Raw genomic sequence first — 18,045 nt, forward strand, 5'->3', positions numbered from 1 at the left:
TGCTTATTTAACTATTATGCAGAATACATCATGCCAAATGCCAGGCTGGATGAAGCACAAGCCAGAATCAAGATTGCTGGGAGAAATATCAATAATCTCAGATATGCAGATGACACCACCCTTGTGACAGAAAGTGAAGAAGAACTAAAGAGCCCCTTGATGAAAGTGAAAGAGGAGAGTAAAAAAGTTGGCTTAAAACTCAACATTCAAAAAATGAAGATCATGGCATCTGGTCCCATTACTTCATGGCAAATAGATGGGGAAACAATGGAATCAGTGGCAGACTTTAGTTTCTTGGGCTCCAGAATCACTGCAGATGGTGACTGCAGCCATAAAAGTAAAAGACGCTTGCTCTTTGGAAGAAAAGCTATGACAAACCTAGATAGTATATTAAAAAGCAGAGACATTAGTTTGCTGACAAACGTCCATCTAGTCAAAGCTATGGTTTTTCCAGTAGTCATGTATGGATGTGAGAGTTGGACCATAAAGAAAGCTGAGGGCCAAAGAATTGATGCTTTTTAACTGTGGTATTGGAGAAGACTCTTGAGAGTCCCTTGGACTGCAAGGAGATGAAACCAGTCAATCCTAAAGGAAATCAATCCTGAATATTCTTTAGAAGGACTGATGCTGAAGTTCCAATACTTTGGCCACCTGATGTGAAGAGCTGACTCATTAGAAAAGACCCTGATGCTGGGAAAGATTGAAGACGACAGAGGATGTGATGGTTGGATGGCATCACCGACTGGATGGACATGAGTTTGAGCAAACTCCGGGAGATGGTGAAGAACAGGGAAGCCTGGCATACTGCAGTCCTTGGTGTTGCAAAGAATTGGACATGACTGAGCCACTGAAAAACAACAATACCTTTATAACATTTGTACTCTATAAGGGAACAAAATCAGCCACACCAAAATGTGTCTCTTTGATATGTGGATTATTTCAAGCTGAAAACAATCAAGGTCTAAAAGATTCAGGATCAGTCTTTGACCTTACATCTCACTGCATGAAAGAATTTAGATAGAAGTCCCATTCTCAGAATAGAGCTACCACTAGAGATATGTAAAGAACATGGGGCTAGATGTACTAGGGAAACACAGCAGGGTCTAGAGATCAGGGTCCACTCTGTGTCCCATGGTCTCTGTGTGGCCCAGCAAACATTTGGTTAGCAAATATTTGCTTTTCCATCTCTGTGTGAATTGCCTACCTCCTCTTTGAAGTCCCAAACCACCACCCCTACTTCTTTAGCTGAAGATGGTATTGAAGGTGAGGGTTTCAGCCATTTTGGCAAGTTACTGAATTTTGCTGGGTCTCTTACATGTCTTCATGTTATTAAACTTTTGTTTGATTTTCTGCTGTTAATATGTCTGATGTCAGTTTAATTCTTAGACCAGCCAGGAGAACTTAGAAGGATGGAGGAAAAAAATTTCCTGACTCCTTTTCATTCATTTAGTTGCTTTACACTCTTCTAATATCAATGTCTCAAATCTCCCATTCTCTCCATTTCTACAGACTGCCTCCTCAGCTAAGCAGCTGTTCACGATTCTGTAGTGGATTTGCTCTCTCTCTACTTCTAAATATCATCAAGTTTTCAGTGTATAATCTTTCTAAATTGTAAACAATGATTGAATGATGGGACTGTGAGTGTTTTTTCTTTTTCTTTTGATCTTTTGGGGGATTTTTCATATACTTTATATTGTATAAATTCTAGAAAACATGTAATACATTAATATAAAATATTACTGTATTATAATATATAATTATATAAATAATATATACCATTATAATATATAATATATTCTAAAATATTATTAAAATAATATTATATTTTTATTAAAATAAGTTCTTGATAAAATTATTGTGACAGATCTGGGCTCTTTTGGAAAATAGTTTCTGATCATTTCTGCACAAAAATACTACCCTGTGTACAGAAATCACCATATTCCTGTATCTTTTGGTTTTTCTCTCTCTACTTCTCTCCCTGTCTGTATATATGTGTGAAAGGAGTTTTAAAAAACTATTTTAAACATTAACTTAGTGAAACTGAGGAAAGAGGTTAAAGTTTGTTACAATAATAAAACGAAACCCACCAGATAAATGATGAAAGATCAGCTAAGATATTCCAAGGTTAAAAAAAATTAAAACCCAACTGTAACAATAAAATAATTCATTCATGGTAAGTCCAAAATCTGATGGAGGGAATATTTTTGAGGGGAGAATGAGTAATCGATGGAGAACTTTTCAAGCTTTGGGATTCCTAAATGGATTACATATAGGCCACTCCTGCATGTTAGGGCAGGGAGCCCCAAGAGAGAAAGGTCAAAGCCAAGTCCACTAGCCAAGCCTCCTTGGGGTTGAAGGACAATAAGCATGAAGGTAGCCCCAACTGCACCCCCTCAATGGTAAGTTCCCAGTGCTCCTACCCTCCATATAGGCTGTAGATTACCTTCTTGTACATAAAAGCTATTAATACAGGATGCTTGGGGCTGGTGCACTGGGATGACCCAGAGGGATGGTATGGGGAGGGAGGTGGGAGCAGGCTTCAGGATGGGGAACATGTGTACACCCGTGGGAGATTCATGTTGATGTATGGCAAAACCAATATTGTAAAGTAATTAACCTCCAATTAAAATAAATTTATATTAAAAATATTAACAAAAAAGCTATTAATATATATACTGTATCAACAACTACAGACTCTATTACCTTATAATATAGAGTAGGTTGCTAAGACTACTGATTAAAGGGAGCAGAAAGAACATCTTATAAAACACTCCCTCAAATATCTATAAATAAAGATATTACTCTTTATTGTCAAGTAGGTCTCTTTGCTTTTTTTGGATCAATTGTAGAAATACTTTTCTGAGGTAGTCTTGATCTCATCAATACTCTTATGATATGCAAGAAGTAGCAACTATTCCTCCCATTAAGAAGAGAAATGTGGACTAAAAATTATCTTTCTTTGCCTCGTGCGTGTGTGTTAGTCGCTCAGTTGTGTCTGACTCTTTGCGACCCCGTGGACCATGGCCTGCCAGACTCCTCTGTCCGTGGGATTCTCCAGGCAAGAATACTAGAGTGGGTAGCCATTCCCTTCTCTATGGGATCTTCCCAACCCAAGGATAGAACCCGGGTCTCTTGCATTGCAGGCAGATTCTTTACTGTCTGAGTCACCTTGGAAGCCCTTTTCCCTCTAATACTATCCTCAATGAAAAGGAGAGCGTTGCACATACAGCACTATGTATTCACCATACTACTTCGTCTTCCTGGGCACACAGAAAGACAATATTCCCAACCTCCTTTGAAGATGGATTGGGACCATTTCACTGAGTTCTTGCCAATGGAATGTAGACAGAAATGGCATATGCCATTTCCAAGTCTGGCTATAAAAAGCACGTGTAGAAGCAACGTTCTGGTTCTTTTTCTCCTGATAGCAGAGGTTATGCAAGCCACATGTTTACATGGGAATACAACAAACTGGTGGAAACCCGGATCCCTGAGTCACTAAACAGAAGAGACCCCTGTCAACCCACATCAGAGTTTAAGGTAGTAAACCTATTCTGAGGTCCAATGTTTTTATCCATAATGACTTAGAATCAAGGCCACAGCCTTTGTGTTTACTTCTCATCTTATGTTTTCTGCAGTGCCACTTATTCTTCCTTCAAATATTCTTAATTTATAATATGATTTTCCAAGTAATATTGCTCTATTTATTATTTTACTCTCTTTTGAAAAGTCTATTTTTAAAATATTTAAATAGCTTATAGAAAAGTTATATCTGGGAGGCTCCCTTTTAATAGCTACACTGATTATTTTTATTATATTAATTAATAATAGCCCACTAGTGAAAACACCGTAGAAACTTTTATAGCCATAAAGCTCATTCTACAGCTGTTATATTTGAAGTCACATAGAGCTATAAAGTTTTGCTATTACTATAGCTGAGTAGCTCTACTAGATCCAATCCTGCCACAGGAAACAATTAAAAATTCTGGAGAAAAATAATATAAAACAGTGACTGGGAAGCATTGGAGAATAAACAAAAACAGGAGGTCTTGGGGGGAACTCAAAACTCAAAAGGAGGAACAGTGCACAGAACCAGTTTAACATCCATTAGACTGAGGACAAAACAAAGATCTCTCTACGTGGAGTGGCTAAAACTTGGATAGAAAATCTCCAGAATTTCTGTCCTGAAGAACTAGAGGACAGAATCCAGGGCAACCACAGACATTGGAAAGGAGGGGCGTGACAATGAAAAGGAGACAAGTGAGGGAGTGTATCCATTTCTCTCTATAAATTTTGCTCAGCTCTGTAGCTGACCCTTGAACCACACAGGGGCTGGGGTAGGCTCAAATTAACACAGTTTTACCTGTGAGAGCTGAAATTTGAGATGTCGCCACCTCAGGAGATTCAGACCGTGAAGTCTGAAACCAACCAAAGCACATACCTGATTTGAAAACAAATGAGCAAAATATCAAAACCAACTCTTCAGGAGACTATAGCAGAATCCAAATCTCCATGATATAACATTCACAATAGCCAGCAAAAATCCCAAAGTATATAACAAAACAGGAAAACGTGGTCCAATTTTTAGCAGAAAAGATAATCAACAGAGATCAACCCTAAGGTGACTCAGTTGTCAAAATTATTACACAAGGATATTGTAATTATGCTCAGGGAATTAAATAAAAATACCTTCAGAATGAATGTAAAGACAGGGGCTCTCAGCAAAGAAGTAAGAACTATAAATAGAACCCAGTGGAAACTGTAGAAGTGAAATCAGATAGAGTGGCAGTCCACCTCTCAATTATGAATTACAAAGAAAAATTAATTTTTTATAACATAGCTGTAAACAAGGAAGAACAAAAAGCATTGCTCAGCACCCAGCTCTAAGTCATTACTGACTGACCGGGCACCCTGAGAGGAATTCAGGATGAAAAACAGGATGAGGTTCTCTGTGCTTTGGAAAAAACAAGTCCCCTTAGATAGTTAGATCCATACATAGAAAAGCACTCAGATCATTAACTTGAGATATCTGTTCTTTGTGAATAGCAGTAATCTTTTACCAAGCTGCATGCTTGACTGCATGATTCCCTAGCCAAATGTGATATACAAACGGGGTTTCTTCCTCTTCCTTCTTGGAGCAGTTCCCTCAGAGCTACTGAGAGGCTGTCTCCTTGGGCTATAGTCCCCAGGAAGGTATCGACATGTACACATGGCTATATTTAAAATGGATAACCAACAAGGACCTACTGCATAGCATAGGGAACTGTAATAACTTAATTGGGAAAACAATTTGAAAAAGAACAGATATATGTATAGGTATAACTGAATCACTTTGTTGTACACCTGAAACTAACACAACATTGCTAATCAACTATGCTGCTGCTGCTGCTGCTAAGTCGCTTCAGTCGTGTCCGACTCTGTGCGACCCCCATAGACGGCAGCCCACCAGGCTCCCCGTCCCTGGGATTCTCCAGGCAAGAACACTGGAGTGGGTTGCCATTTCCTTCTCCAATGCATGAAAGAGAAAAGTAAAAGTGAAGTCGCTCAGTTGTGTCTGACCCTCAGCTACCCCATAGACTCCAGCCTTCCCGGCTCCTCCATCCATGGGATTTTCCAGGCAAGAGTACCGGAGTGGGGTGCCATTGTCTTCTCCATTAATCAACTATACCCCAATATAAAATAAAAAGTTACAAAAAACAAACAAAAAACCAACTCCTAACTCTGATAGAGTGCATTTTTCTCCCAAGTCTACATAGCAAGGAAAGGAGCAAAGTGCCCCCATCACCCCCTATACTTTTCTCCAAACTCCTATTATGAACTAAGCATTGAGAAGAGCCTGAGGATATGGGGAGAAAGATATAAGTAAGGAGAAATGGATTCACTTCTCTTCCTTAAAGGAGTTTAAAGTCTTAGAATTTTGTGAAGTGAAATTCATTCACCTTTATTACAAGGAATGTAACAAAAATATCTGTTACAAATGATTTATATATTGTAACTGGAGAGTATTGGAAAATAATCCTTTTTGAGAGATTAAAACTCTTTGATAGACATAGTTATTTTTCATATCTATTTTCATGTGAAATCATTTCAACAGGCTTCACATTCCAATTAGGGTAACTCCATGCCATATGTAGTCCTCAAACCATTACTCTCAACTGATCTTTCTTCTTTTTAATCTTATTCTCTCGCAACTTTTCTAGCAAAACCCATTTCCCCTTAAGGCCAGTCTTTTACCATTTGTTTCATTAAGAAATCTTTAGTTTATAGAGAAAAATAAAGTTAATTACAAAAGTAGTCAGTGGTTGACAAGTGGAAAAACAGGATCGGGGAAGATGCTGAAGACGCATAAATGTTACAGGAATCTTAGAGGAGAGGAAGAGAGTTTCAAGCCACACTCTGAACAGATGAAATATATTTCCTAAATTATTACTCATATTCTGGAAATACTTGGTGAAACTATATGAAATGTGTTAAACATTGTCATAACATTATATTTTATGCATTCTAAAAACATCACATTGCTTTAAAGGATGAGAAAAAACTACAGTGATGCTTAGATGTACACTGTACTGCACTGCTGTTTTCTAACATTTCATTTTGTGTTACAGTATCTCTTCATGACATACTTACTATGAAATTGACATTTTAATTTTACCTGATGTCAGGCGTTGGCATTTTAATCCTGTCAGGCATCTTTTCTTTTTATATGATGATCTCAATGAACGCTCTGCTTTGTTCTTTTCTTTTGTTTTCAATTCCATTTCAAAACATACTGCGTGAATATTTTTTCTTCCTTTGTTCACATACATTTAACAGCCCTCCAGTACCTAAAAAGAAGAGTAGATAAAACCATGTGGATATTGTAGTAAAGGTAATTAACTGTAATTTTTAAAAGATAATATTTACAAAGCCAAAAAATTTTAAAGGAGAAAAAAACATAAAAAAATAAAAAGGACAACATTCATTAATAACATGATTCCTCTTTATCTCTGCCCACTTTCTCCCTTGGCTGATATTTTTAAAAGTCCACAAGAGATCTTCATATGGCTTCTTGGATTTATTTTTCCTCACAATTCTCAGAACAAAGAATAATTGTGCCCCAAGGCTAAAGGAACAATGACACTTCTGCTTATTTTTCTTTAAAAGTGAGCTATTGTTTCTGCTGTGTGCATTCATTGCCTTTCTGATTCTCTTTCAGAGCTTTTTACTGTGTAAAACATTTGTTGCAAGCTGATGTATTGAAATCACAGATTGCAAATATATTTGGAGTTTTATTTATCTTGTCAGAACTGGGTGAGACATCATCTTTCTGATGAAACACACCAACTTAGTACTGCTTTTTAAATTAAAGCTTGTGGATATAAAATGCCTGTAGAAAGTACCTGTGTTGAAGGGTCTCCAAGACCATCCCTGCATTCAGACATTCACTAGAAAGACTCATAGGACTCAACATGCAGTCGCACACATTGCTAAGAATTATTACAGAGATGCAGCATGGATATACAGCCAGATCATGCAGGGAAAACATAATCAGAATCTAGAAGAATCCACATGCAGGCTTCCTTTTGTCCTCTTCCTGTTACTAAATCAAATTTGGGTCTACTTGCCCACTGACAAGCAAAGCCAATATACTGATAACAGGTGGTGGTGAAAGAAAGTACAGCATTTATTTGCAGGGCACCAAACAAGGAGAGAGCTTCCTTGGTAGCTCAGATGGTAAAGCATCTGCCCGCAATGTAGGAGACCCAGGTTCAATCTGTGGGTCAGGAAAATCCCTGAGTTGGGAAGATCCTCTGGAGAAGGAACTGGCAACCCACTCCAGTATTCTTGCCTGGAAAATCCCATGGACAGAAGAGCCTGGTGGGTTACAGTCAATGGAGTCGCAAAGAGTTGGACATGACTGAACGACTAACACTTTCACTTTCAAACAAGGAGAATGGGCGTCTCATGCTCAAAAGACCAGAACTCTTTGATGGCTTTCAGGGGAGAGTTTTTGAAAGGCAGCATTTGGGGTGACTGCTGCAGGATACAAGACTTTCTTCTGATTGGTTGGTGGTAAGGTAACAGGGTGATGTTTTGGTAATCTTAATCAATCATCAACCTTCTGGTTCCAATCAGTCTGAGGTCTACCTGCTTGTGGTCAGAATGTAGTCACCATCCTCCAGCTAGGTGGGTAGTCTTAGTGTTTGCAGAATGACTCGAAGATATATGTCAGATTATTATGTGGATTCTTTACCAGCTGAGCTACCAGGGAAGCCAGAATCACTGCAGACAGTGACTACAGTCATGAAATCAGAAGATGATTGCTTTTTGGCAGGAAAGTGATGACAAACATAGATAGTGTGTTGAAAAGCAGAGACATTACTCTCCCAACAAAGGTCTATATAATCAGGGCTATGGTCTTCTCAGTGGTCCCATACGGTTGTGAGAGTTGGACCGTAAAGATGGCAGAATGCCAAAGAATTGATGCTTTCAAACTGCGGTGCTGGAGAAGACTCCCTTGTATAGCAAAGAGACCAAACCAGTCAATCTTAAGGGAGATCAACCCCAAATATTCACTGGAAGGACTAATGCTGAAGCTGAAGTTCCAGTATTTTGGTCATCTGATGTGAACAGACGACTCATTGGGAAAGTCCCTGATGCTGGGAAAGATTGAGGGCAAAAGAAGAGGGTGTCAGAGGATGAGATGTCTGGATAGCATCACTGATGTGATGAACATGAACTTGGGCAAACTCTGGGAGATGGTGAGGGACAGGGAGGCCTGGCATGCTACAGTCCATGGGGTCGCAAAAGTTGGACATAATTGGGTAACTGAACAACAATAACAACATTATGTGGATCTCTTGAGGAAGAACTAAGACTGTTTTATCACTGAACTACTATCTAAGCTCTCACAACTTTTCTTGCTTGAGTGTTTTTCCTTTGCTTTGGCATTTCCTCACTTCCCTAATTAGCAAATGCTTGAGTCTGCTCTTTGGAACTCAGGAAGGGTTTAGGAGACTAAAGCCTTTTTCTACAGAAAAGAAATGAGGGACATGGAGGGGCTTTTGTGCCTGGGAAGGCCTACAGGGTCTTGCTAGGTTTTATTCCTCCCATCAGGCGTCACTCAAGAGTGCACACTTACCCCAGCAAGAAAAATGCAGCAACATATGTGTGATGTTACTACCCAGTGCCATCCATTAGAGACTTAGCATTTGGGGTTTTCATTGGGGGCTGGTCACATAGGTACCCTCTGCCAATCATGTATCAAAATTCCAGATGATACTATGCAGGGCCCAGTGGGACTCCTGGGAATGAGGCTTTTCTGTGTCACCCATTTCCTTGATTATAGGAAACAGCCTTCATTCAGCCTCCATGACCTTCCCTGAGTTCCAACAGGCAGATTCAAGCAGTTGTTCATAGGGAAGGGAGGGGATGTGAGACTAGGGAGAAACAAACAGTCAAGAGCAGCCTTGGGTCAAGGTCCTGTTTTCCCATTTCCCCATCCATGGATACACACAAGAGTATCTTTGAGCTATTTTGCAGATATTGAAAGCCCCCCCCAACCCCGGGTGGGAGAAGTTAACAATTAATCATGGTATACTGCCCACAAGCACGTAGACCCCAGACCAGTTGGACCTGAAGGTCAATGATGTGGACTCCTACTTACCTCACCAGTAACCCATAAGAAGAATGTCCACGAGCTGATCACAGCCTCTTTGAATCATTACTATAAAACTTTTCAGTATCTACCCCAAGTTGGGACACACGGTTTTGAGGGCATTAGCCTGCTGTGGCCCCCTTTGCCTGACAAAGTGATAAAGCTACTCTTTTCTACTTCACGCAAAACTCTGTCTCCAAGATTTGACTTGGCACCATTGTGCAGAGAAGCTGAGCTTTCAGCATTGAGACTTCCAGAAGGAAAGCAGAGTTCAGCAGGAACCACACTGTTTGCACAAACCATTTAGACACAGTGAATCACCCTTATCAGTTTGGGGACTGGTGGGAACCCTCCCCAAATCCAAGTTCCCACATGCCAGGCAAAGTTCAACCTTACTAACAGACCCTTCTTAGGAAAGCAGTCTCAAGCATGTTATCTTAACTCTTTTCTGCAAAGTAGCTAACCAAGTTAGCCTTGCAAATAGAATATTTTTGAACACCAGTAATTTACCTAAAAATAAATGCCCTTTATACTGTAGTCTACCTTCCTCAGCAAAGTTACTGTAATAGCAATTTATTTTCTGGTTACAAATATAGATTTCCCAATGTAATTTATTAGCTTTTCTTTTTGAAGGTAATGTCAACTAAAAAGCCACAATAAAAAACAATTGATCTTACATTCTTCTGTCAACAGTCTCGTTAATGAGTTTGTTGAAGTATTGAATTAACAGGATGTTGGAATTAATAAGAGTTAAAATGTAATTTCTCTCTGATCCTGTTGAAAACTAAAAGCCTATTATGACACTTGGGCTACTCTAAGTCTCTTGGCAGGCCTGAAAGTTCACACGTTAACAGATGAGCTGAAGCTACTGCATATTCTTTGCTGTTCATCTCTACTTTGACTAAAGAAGCCTTTGACATACCTACCAGTTTGAGCCAGTTTTTTAATACTTGTTTTCTTTTAATATTAAGAATTCAGCTGCTTATATTTAAAAAAAAAACTAATTTTATTTATTTATTTTTGGCTATGCTGGGTCTTCATTACTGTGCACAGGCTTTCTCTAGTTGAGCAAGCAATGGCTACTCTCTAGTTGCCGTGTAAGAGCTTCTAATTGTGATGGCTTCTCTTGTTGCAGAGCACAGGCTCTAGGGTACACAGACTTCAGTGGTTGCAGCATGTGGTCTCAGTAGTTGTGGTGCATGCACTTAGTTGCCCCACCCGCATATGGAATCTTCTAAGACCAGGGATCAAACCCATGTCCCCTACATTGGCAGGCAGATTCTTAACCACTGGACCACCAGAGAAGTCCTCAGTCACTTACCTTTAAGCACAACTATTTTCTCATTCTTTCAACCTACAAAAGCCTGCTATTCCTTACTTATATACTTTAAACATAGATATCAATGTATAAGACGTATCCTACTTCCCAGGTGGTGCTAGTGGTAAAGAACCCACCAGCCAATGCAGTAGACATAAGAGACGCAGGTTCGAACCCTGGGTTGGGAAGATCCCCTGGAGGAGGGCATGGCAACCCACTCCAGTATTCTTGCCTGGAGAATCCCATGGACAGAGGAGCCTGGTGGGCTACAGTCCATAGGGTCACAAAAAGTAGGACACAACTGAAGAGGCTTGGCACACACATATGCAGTATTAATAGTAGGTAGGTGATCATTATGCTTTTGGGAAAATTATGCATACTCTTATCTCATTAGGATGTATTTTATCAGGCCCTAAGTAACTGTTTTGTTTTGTTTTGTTTTTTTAATATACACTCAAGGATTCCATGTGGATAAGTTCACTTGGATAATCAAACTGTACTATTTCACTTTCAGGGATGTGGGGTCTTGGTTAGCCCTTGAGCATAGAGTGTTACTAGGAGCACTGACTCTGGTGCCAGGGAGACTAGGATTTGCATGCTCCCTCTGCCACTTACTGTGTGATCCTGGTTAAGTCTCTTGTGCTTGTGATCAGTTTCTCAGCAGTGCCCAACTCTTTGTGATGTCCTGGAGTGTAGTAACCCAGTCTCCTCTGTCAATGGGATTTATCAGGCAAGAATACTGGAGTGGGTTGCCGTCCCTACTCCAGGGGATCTTCCTGACCCTGGGATCAAACCTGTGTCTTTTGCGTCTCATGCACTGGCAGGTGGGTTCTTTACCACTGAGCCACCAGAGAAGCCGTGGTTAAGTCTTTTAGCTTCTCCTCAATCTCTACAATTGTAAAATGGTGCGGGGGGCGGGGGGACACTAATAGTTCCTCTTTTTGAGCGATGAAATAAGTATACAAAGCTTAGTAAATTAAGATATTGTTTATTATTATTATTTTCATTTCATGACTATGCAAATTCAGACTTGGATTTAAAGGCAAACATTGAATTATCCAGCTGGAATCATCAAGGTTAACTTAAGAAAAAATCTACAGTCCATGCTTACAACCTAGTAAACCTGATAGGCTTTCTCAAAAACAAACTTCCTTAGTCAAAGCACATTTTAAAGGAGTTACTTTGAATTAAAGCAACCGGAATGCATATATGCACACACTGAACACCAGGAACAAAAGACTATATTACAGAAAAACGATACTTTAGGAATTATACATCTATAAATTTATGATAATACAAACAACTCAAAAAACATATCCATGTATCTTGATATTGTCTTAAAATTGGAATGAGACTGACCATTTTATGCAGGTTTCTTAATTAAAATGCTTGACAATTGTATCATTCTGCTTGTGGTGATGGTTTTAGGAAAGTAGACTAATCATATAAATATTAAAGAGTGAAAAAACTGACTTGATACAATGTGTACTTAGGGTTGGGATGATTCATTTCAGGTTGATTTGCATTCTTACATTGTTGATTTGTGTTCTTATATATTAAATATTTTCCCTTTTTATAAATTTTATTTTTGTCTGTGTTGGGTCTTCGTTGCTGCATGGCTACTCTCTAGTTGTGGCGTGCAGGCTTAATGTGGTGGTTTCTCTTGTTGTGGAGAATGGGCTCCAGGGTGCACGGGCTTCAGTAGTTGCAGTACATGGGCTCAGTAGTTGGGGTGCATGGGCTTAGTTGTTCCAAGGCATGTGGGATCTTCCCAGATCATAGATCAAACCCGAGTCTCCTGCACTGGCAGGGGGATTCTTTACCACTGAGCCACCAGGGAAGCCCAATATCTTTCTTTGGAAGCAACAGTTTACAATGCTTTGGTTTTTAGGCTATGCCTTCACAGACGTAATGGACCCTGTGGAAGTTAAGCGTAGACAGGTGACTCGCTTTAACTGAAGGAATGTGAGGAGAAGTGGCTCATTTCTGGGCCACAGCTTTAACGGCTGTATACATGATGTGCTTCGTCTCCTTTTTCATGGCGACAATACAGCAACTCTCCAGATGCTGGCTACTCTAACAGCCCAACTCAGCCAGAGAAGAGAGCTGTGGAGGTGGGACCCAGTCTTCTCACGGCAGATTGGTTATGTAAGCAAGAAATAAGTCCTTGTGGTTATATATGGTTATAATGCTGGACTTCTTTGTTACTGACTGACACAGTCCATACATTGTATTGTGTGCTTAGTCACTCAGTTGTGTTGGACTCTTTGCGGCCCCATGGACTGTAGCCCACCAGGCTTCTCTGTCCATGGGATTCTCCAGGCAAGAATATTGAAGAGGGTTTCCATTTCCTCCTTCAGGGGATCTTTCTGACCCAGGGATCAAACCTAGGTGTCCTGCACTGCAGGCAGATTCTTTACCATCTGAGCCACCAGGGAAGCCCACATTATATTGGAATGACTTAAAATTTACTTTTGCTAGTTTCTACTTTTTACATTTCTAAATGCTTAAAGGCCACATTTTTAGGTCACTAAAGTAATCTTTTGTTATCCTTGAACTTTAGTGGCATTTCATTAATGAGTTCATGGTCAGGGAGAGAAGACAGGAAGGTACTGTGCATGCAACCTGGGTGTAGCACTTGAGGAATTATTTTACCTCTAGTCCATAGCCTTGGTGTTCTCCTCTTGTTATGGTCATGAGGCATATGGTACATATCGGGACGTGCAAGAAGAGAGAGATCCAGAGCAGAGAATACCACCACAACAGCAAGAATAATTTTCATTTGCTGGGTGCCTAGTCTATGTAGGGCGCAGTTGTAAGTGCTTGACATTTATGAACTCATCCAATCCTAAACATTACCCAATGAGGTAAGAACCATTATATTCACATCTTACAGATGAGACACTGAGATGCTGAGTGACCTGCTACAGCTTACAGTTTAGAAATGGCAGAGCTGGGTGCAGGCAGCTCTCAAAAAACAAATTTCAGGAATTGCTACTTGGTTATGCCAAAATTTGAGGACAAAAACATTAAAAAGTAGCTAAGATTCCAGGCTGCCACTGCAGGGGGCCTGGGTTCAATCCCTGGTCAGGGAGCTAGATTCCACATGCTGCAACTAAAACCTGGTGGAGACAAACAAATTTTTTAAAAAATTAAAAGAAAATCAAGAAAAGCCATTTCTTTTGGTTGTAGAGCTTCCAGATTAAAAAATAACAACAAAGTAAAACAAAAGCAAAAGCCTATAGTTTCAGTGAAAAGGGAGTCAATCAGCATTTAGCAAAGAGGAGGAGGCCTCCTAGCTTTTACGTGGCTCACACCTCTCTTTCCAAGTCAGACAGATGTCTGAGTTCAACCATGTCCTTGACCTTTTCCACTCCCTCTGCCTCAGGCATTTACTCACAATAAATTCTTTCACTCTCTGAGGGGCCAGGCAGCTTGCCAGCCTCATATCCAAGTTCCATCAAAGCAGAAGCTCACTGTAGAGACGGGCTCACTGCTGCTGTGCAGAACCATACTTTTATTCAGCACCAGCCCTTTAGCAGCCAAATTGGTGCCACAGCCCTCCACACTCTGGGTCATGAATGAATCGTTGACAAACCCGAAGGGGTTAGGAATGATTTAGGAATCTATTTAACTCAGGGTGAACCATGAAGTGAACCCTCTTTGCTTCATGGCTTTCAGAGATAAATTATTCCGATTTTAAATATTCCTGCCCCTGGACACTAAGTCTAACCCTAGATTATTGAACTTAGAAAATGTCTCCAGAGATTCTGGGCAACAAAAACTCCTATTCTAGAGGAAATGTTCAAATCTGTTAAGGAACCGTGACTTGCATGTGAACTCCTAGAGGAAATAATTCCATACCCATATTGTCTTCAAAAATCACTAACATAGTGTTACGCATGAAAGGTAACTGAGAATCTCCATGATGTTTCTACACTGTATCTTTACCTCCTTCACATGATGTGTCTCTTTCCATTTCTTGGGTACTGTTATAGCTGAAGAGGACCCACCTAGCCTGCATCAAAATCACCTGGAGGGCATGTTAAAACACTAGCACCTAAGCCCTATCCCTAGGGCCTTAGAGTTTCTGACTTAAGAGATCAAGAATGGGGTCCAAGAACTTACATTCTAAAAATAATATTTATGTATGTATATATGTCTCTGAAGAATTGATGCTTTCAAATTGGACAGCAAGGAAATCAAACCAGTCACTCCTAAAGGAAATCAACCCTGAACATTCATTGGAAGGATTGAGGCTGAAGCTCCAATACTTTGGCCACCTGAAGCGAAGTGCCAACTCATTCAAAAAGACCCTGATTCTGGGAAAGATTGAGGGTAGGAGGAGAAGTGGGCAACAGAGGACAAGATGATTGTATGGTATCACTGACTCAATGGAGATGAGTTTGAGCAAACTCCAGGAGCTGGTGAAGGACACGGAAGCCTAGAGTGTTGCAGCTCATGGTGTCACAAAGAGTCAGACACGACTTAGCAACTGCACAACAACAAATGTTTATATGTGTGTACGTATGTATTTATTTGACTGTGTCACTTCATAGTTGTAGCATACAACCTCTTAATTGAGGCATGTGGCATCTAGTTCCCTGACCAGGGATTGAATTCAAGCCCCCTGCATTGGGAGTGCAGAGTCTTAGCCACTGGGCCACCAGGGAAGTCCTAAGAACTTACATTTCTAACACGTTCCCCAGCTGAGGCTGACACTGCGGGTCCAGGGATCCCACTTGGAGAAGCACCGTCTTTGACTTATCCTAGCTCCGGAGAGGACTTACTGCAGCAGTTTCAGAATCATCACCCACATGTCCCTTGTCATAATTCACAACTACCTGATGGGTCTCAGTCGTGTGGGCCCCTCCCACCACCACTTCCTGGGTGCACTGTTTTGATAATTATGCTCCTGTGCTGGAGTTTTCTAAGCCCATGCACATCCTCCTACCCATTTTCCCTGCCTTGGAAATCAGGGACTTGGAGACTTATTTTTGACATCGGATTTTGCTATTCACTAAACTCTCTGCTGACAAACCTAGACAGGGTGCTGAAAACCAGAGACATCATTCTGCTGACAAAGCTCCGTATAGTCAAGGTTATGGTCTTTCCAGTGGCCACACACAGCTGTGAGAGCTGGACCATAAAGAAGGCAGAATACTAAAGAATTGATGCCTTCAAACTGTGATTTTGGAGAAGATTCCTGAGAGTCCCTTGGACTGCAAGGAAACCAAACTAATCAGTCTTAAGGGAGATCAATCCCTAATATTCACTGGGAGGACTGATGCTGAAGCTCCACCATTTTGGTCATTTAATGTGAATAGATGACTCATTGGAAAAGTCCCTGATGCTGGGAAAGATTGAAGGTAGAAGGAGAAGAGGGCATCAGAGGATGAGATGGCTGGACGGCATCACCAATGCAATGAACTTCGGCAAACTCCAGGAGGTGGTGAGGCACAGGGAGGCCTGGCCTGCTACAGTCCATGGGGTCGCCAAGAGTCAGACACAGCTGGGTGACTGAACAATAGCAACAACAACAAACTCTTCTAGGAAGAAGGAATGAAGGTACTGAGAGCCAGCCAGAAGCCAGAGACTTTTACACATCAGTCCTCACCAGATGAGTTTCCTGTTTAAGTACAGCCCAAGATTCTGCCCACCCATTTCACCACCTTTACAGTCATCAACTGTGGAGTTGCAGGGCCAGGAAGCTGTCACAAATGTTTCAAAAGTAAGAAACATCTCAAGTGCCTGATATCTTGGAAAGAAATTTGAATACATATTTTGAAAAGAAACTTGAACATACATTTGCAAAAACAGGAGGAATGTGAGGAATGGAATTCTAAAAGGGACTCCCCCAAGAGTCCCTTTCCCTGGTTGTTCAATCCAACACGAACTGAGTTACTACTGTGAAGGGGCTTTGCAGATGTAATTAAAATTTTTTACAGTTATTACAGTTTATTACACTCACCAGTTTATTAATAAGCAATTGATGGTGATGCATCAGTTAACCTTAAAACAGGGAGGATATTATGGATTATTGACATGGGCTCACGATAAACAGATGAATCCAGAAAAGCGAGAGAGGAAGGCAGAAAAGTCAGTCAGAGAGATGCAGCGGTAGAGGGGAGGAGAGATGCTAGAGAGGAACATTTCAGGGAGATTCCAATTGTGAGAGGAAGTCAACCCACTCTTGCTGGCTTTGAAGATAAAGGGGCCACAAAGCAAGGAATGTGAGCAGCTTCCAGAAGCTGTGAATGATTCCCAGACAACAACCAGGAAGGAAATGCGGGCCTCAGTCCTAAAACAGCATGGACTGAATTCTGCTAAAAACCTGGCTGTGCCAAGCAGGGGAATGCCTCCCAGAGCCACCAGACAAGTGCCCAGGCCAGTCAATACCTTGAATTCAGCCTTGTGGGACCCAGAGTAGAAAAACCTGCTGATCCATCCTATACTTCTGATCTGCAGAACTGTGAGACAATAAATTCGTGTTATTTTGAGTTGCTAAGTTTGTGGCCATCTGCTATGTCAGCAATAGAAACCTAATACACTGGGACTTCTCTGGTGGTCCACTGGCTAAAACTCAGTGCACCAAATGCAGGGGGCCTGGATTCGATCCCCAGTCAGGGAACTAGATCCCACATGCTGCAACTAAAATCCTGCATGCCGCAATTAACACCTGGAGCAGCCAAATAAACAACGCATTAAAAATAATACAGGGAATAAGAGAAAGCAAAGTGATATATTTTTTAAAGTATTCAAGTATATATTTTGAAAAAAGAAAAAGTCACAGACTAACAAGGCATGTAGAAGGGGAACCACAGTCTTCAACAAGAAAAGGATGATTTTGACTATATTTAAAGGATTCAAGGGGCTTCCCCGGTGGCTCAGCAGTAAAGAATCCACCTGCAATGTAAGAGACATGGGTTCGATCCCTGGAGTCAGGAAGATCCCTTGGAGGAAGACATGACAAGCCACTCCAGTATTCTTGCCTGGGAAATCCCATGGACAGAGGAGCCTGCCAGGCACCAGTCCATGGAGTCACAGAGAGTCGGACACAGCTTAGCGACTAAACAACAAAAGAGTT

At 40.8% G+C, this 18,045-nt stretch overlaps 1 protein-coding gene across 1 annotated transcript in view; it reads right to left on the reverse strand.

Moving 5' to 3' along the window:
* The window catches only part of PRRG1 (proline rich and Gla domain 1), a 160,743-nt gene extending 153,948 nt beyond the window's left edge, over window positions 1-6,795 (reverse strand). Inside the window, exon 1 of the mRNA XM_086387643.1 lies at window positions 6,656-6,795. Within this exon, the coding sequence (XP_086243769.1) occupies window positions 6,656-6,693 (38 nt within the window). The 5' untranslated portion in view covers window positions 6,694-6,795. The remainder of the gene's footprint in view (window positions 1-6,655) is intronic.
* Between the last annotated feature and the right edge of the window lie 11,250 nt (window positions 6,796-18,045).

Source organism: Bos grunniens, chromosome X (assembly GCF_055505025.1).
Source record: "Bos grunniens cultivar Pamir isolate PY7600 chromosome X, Bosgru_T2T1.0, whole genome shotgun sequence".
Taxonomy (NCBI): Eukaryota; Metazoa; Chordata; class Mammalia; order Artiodactyla; family Bovidae; genus Bos; species Bos grunniens.